The 1,439-nt window shown below is 62.7% G+C and overlaps 1 protein-coding gene across 1 annotated transcript in view; it reads right to left on the bottom strand.

The window, feature by feature from the left end:
* Positions 1 to 1,439, bottom strand: part of LOC130587404 (metal transporter CNNM4-like) — an 18,244-nt gene that overhangs the window by 7,916 nt on the left and 8,889 nt on the right. Inside the window, exons 2-3 of the mRNA XM_057388378.1 lie at positions 1,209 to 1,408; positions 24 to 123 (exon numbers count right to left, since the gene is read on the bottom strand). Coding sequence (XP_057244361.1) covers positions 24 to 123; positions 1,209 to 1,408 — 300 coding nt within the window. The remainder of the gene's footprint in view (positions 1 to 23; positions 124 to 1,208; positions 1,409 to 1,439) is intronic.

Genomic DNA, 1,439 nt, shown 5'->3' on the forward strand with positions numbered 1-1,439 from the left:
GGGGAGGCTCTGGGGGCGCTCACCAGATCCGGGCGGGGGGCTCAGGGCCATCACTCCGTAGTAGGAGAAYGCTCCCGCCTCGAACTTCATGCACTCCTTGCCAGCCTCCACCTCCACCTTGCCCTGCCAGGAGAGACAGCATTGATCCCTCGGGATGGATCCCAGGGGTGGATCCCTGTCCCCCGGGGATGGATCCCTGTCCCCACCCTCCCAGGGATGGATCCCTGTCCCCCACCCTCCCAGGGGTGGATCCCTGGCCCACAGAGGGTGGATCCCGGTCCTCCAACCCCCCAGGGATGGATCACCATCCCCACCCTTCCAGGGGATGGATCCCTGGTGTCAATCCCAGGGGTGGATCCCCGTTCCCCACCCTCACAGGGATGAAATCCTTGTCCCCCAGGGATGGAACCCCAGGATGGACCCCTATCCCCCAGCCTTCCAGGGGATGGATCCCTTGGAATGGATCCCTGCCCACAGCCTCCTAGGCCTCAGGATGGATCTCTGTCCCACAGCCCCTCCCACGGGATGGATCCCCACAATGGAACCCTATCCCTCAGCTCCCCAGGGATGGATCCTCATCCCCCACCCTCCCTGGGGATGGATCCCTGTCCCAGTGCCAGAGCCTCTCAGGGTGGTGGATTCCCAGGGATGGATCCCCATCCCCACCCTCCCAGTGGGGGGATCCCTGTTACACAGATCCCTGGGGATGGATCCCTGTCCCACAGCCTCCCAGGGGGATGGATCCCTATCCCCCACCTCCCCAGGGGGGATGGATCCCTGTCCCACAGCCTCCCAGGGCAGTGGATCCCCAGGATGGATCCCATGAATGGATCCCCACCCCCCACCCCAGGATGGATCCCATGAATGGATCCCCAGGGTGGATCCCAGGACGGATCCCATGAATGGATCCCCAGGATGGATCCCAGGATGGATTCCTGTCCCACATCCCCCAGTATGGATCCCCATCCCCCACCCCAGGATGGATCCCATGAATGGATCCCCATCCCCCACCCCAGGATGGATCCCATGAATGGATCCCCAGGATGGATCCCTTTTCCCATCCCCTCAGGATGGATCCCCATCCCCCACCCCCCAGGACAGATCCCATGAATGGATCCCCAGGATGGATTCCTGTCCCACATCCCCCAGGATGGATCCCATGAATGGATCCCCATCCCCCACCCCAGGCTGGATCCCGTTCTGGGTACCTGCAGGATGAGGATGAAGTAGTCGGCCGGTTTGTTTTTGCAGTACAGGAAGTGCCGCGGCGATTTCTTGTTCTCCTCGTCGAACTTGAGCTCCTGGATGACGTCCGAGTACTTGAGCAGCCGCAGCAGGATCTTCTCCGAGATGAACGTGGGGGTGAAGAGCGTCACCTCTGTGGGGGGAGAGGGGTCAGGGTGTGGGGTCAGGGGTGTGGGGTCAGGGGTGTGGGGTCA

This window comes from Malurus melanocephalus, unplaced genomic scaffold (genome assembly GCF_030028575.1).
Source record: "Malurus melanocephalus ecotype Western Australia unplaced genomic scaffold, MMel_1.1 scaffold_1859, whole genome shotgun sequence".
NCBI classification, from domain to species: domain Eukaryota; kingdom Metazoa; phylum Chordata; class Aves; order Passeriformes; family Maluridae; genus Malurus; species Malurus melanocephalus.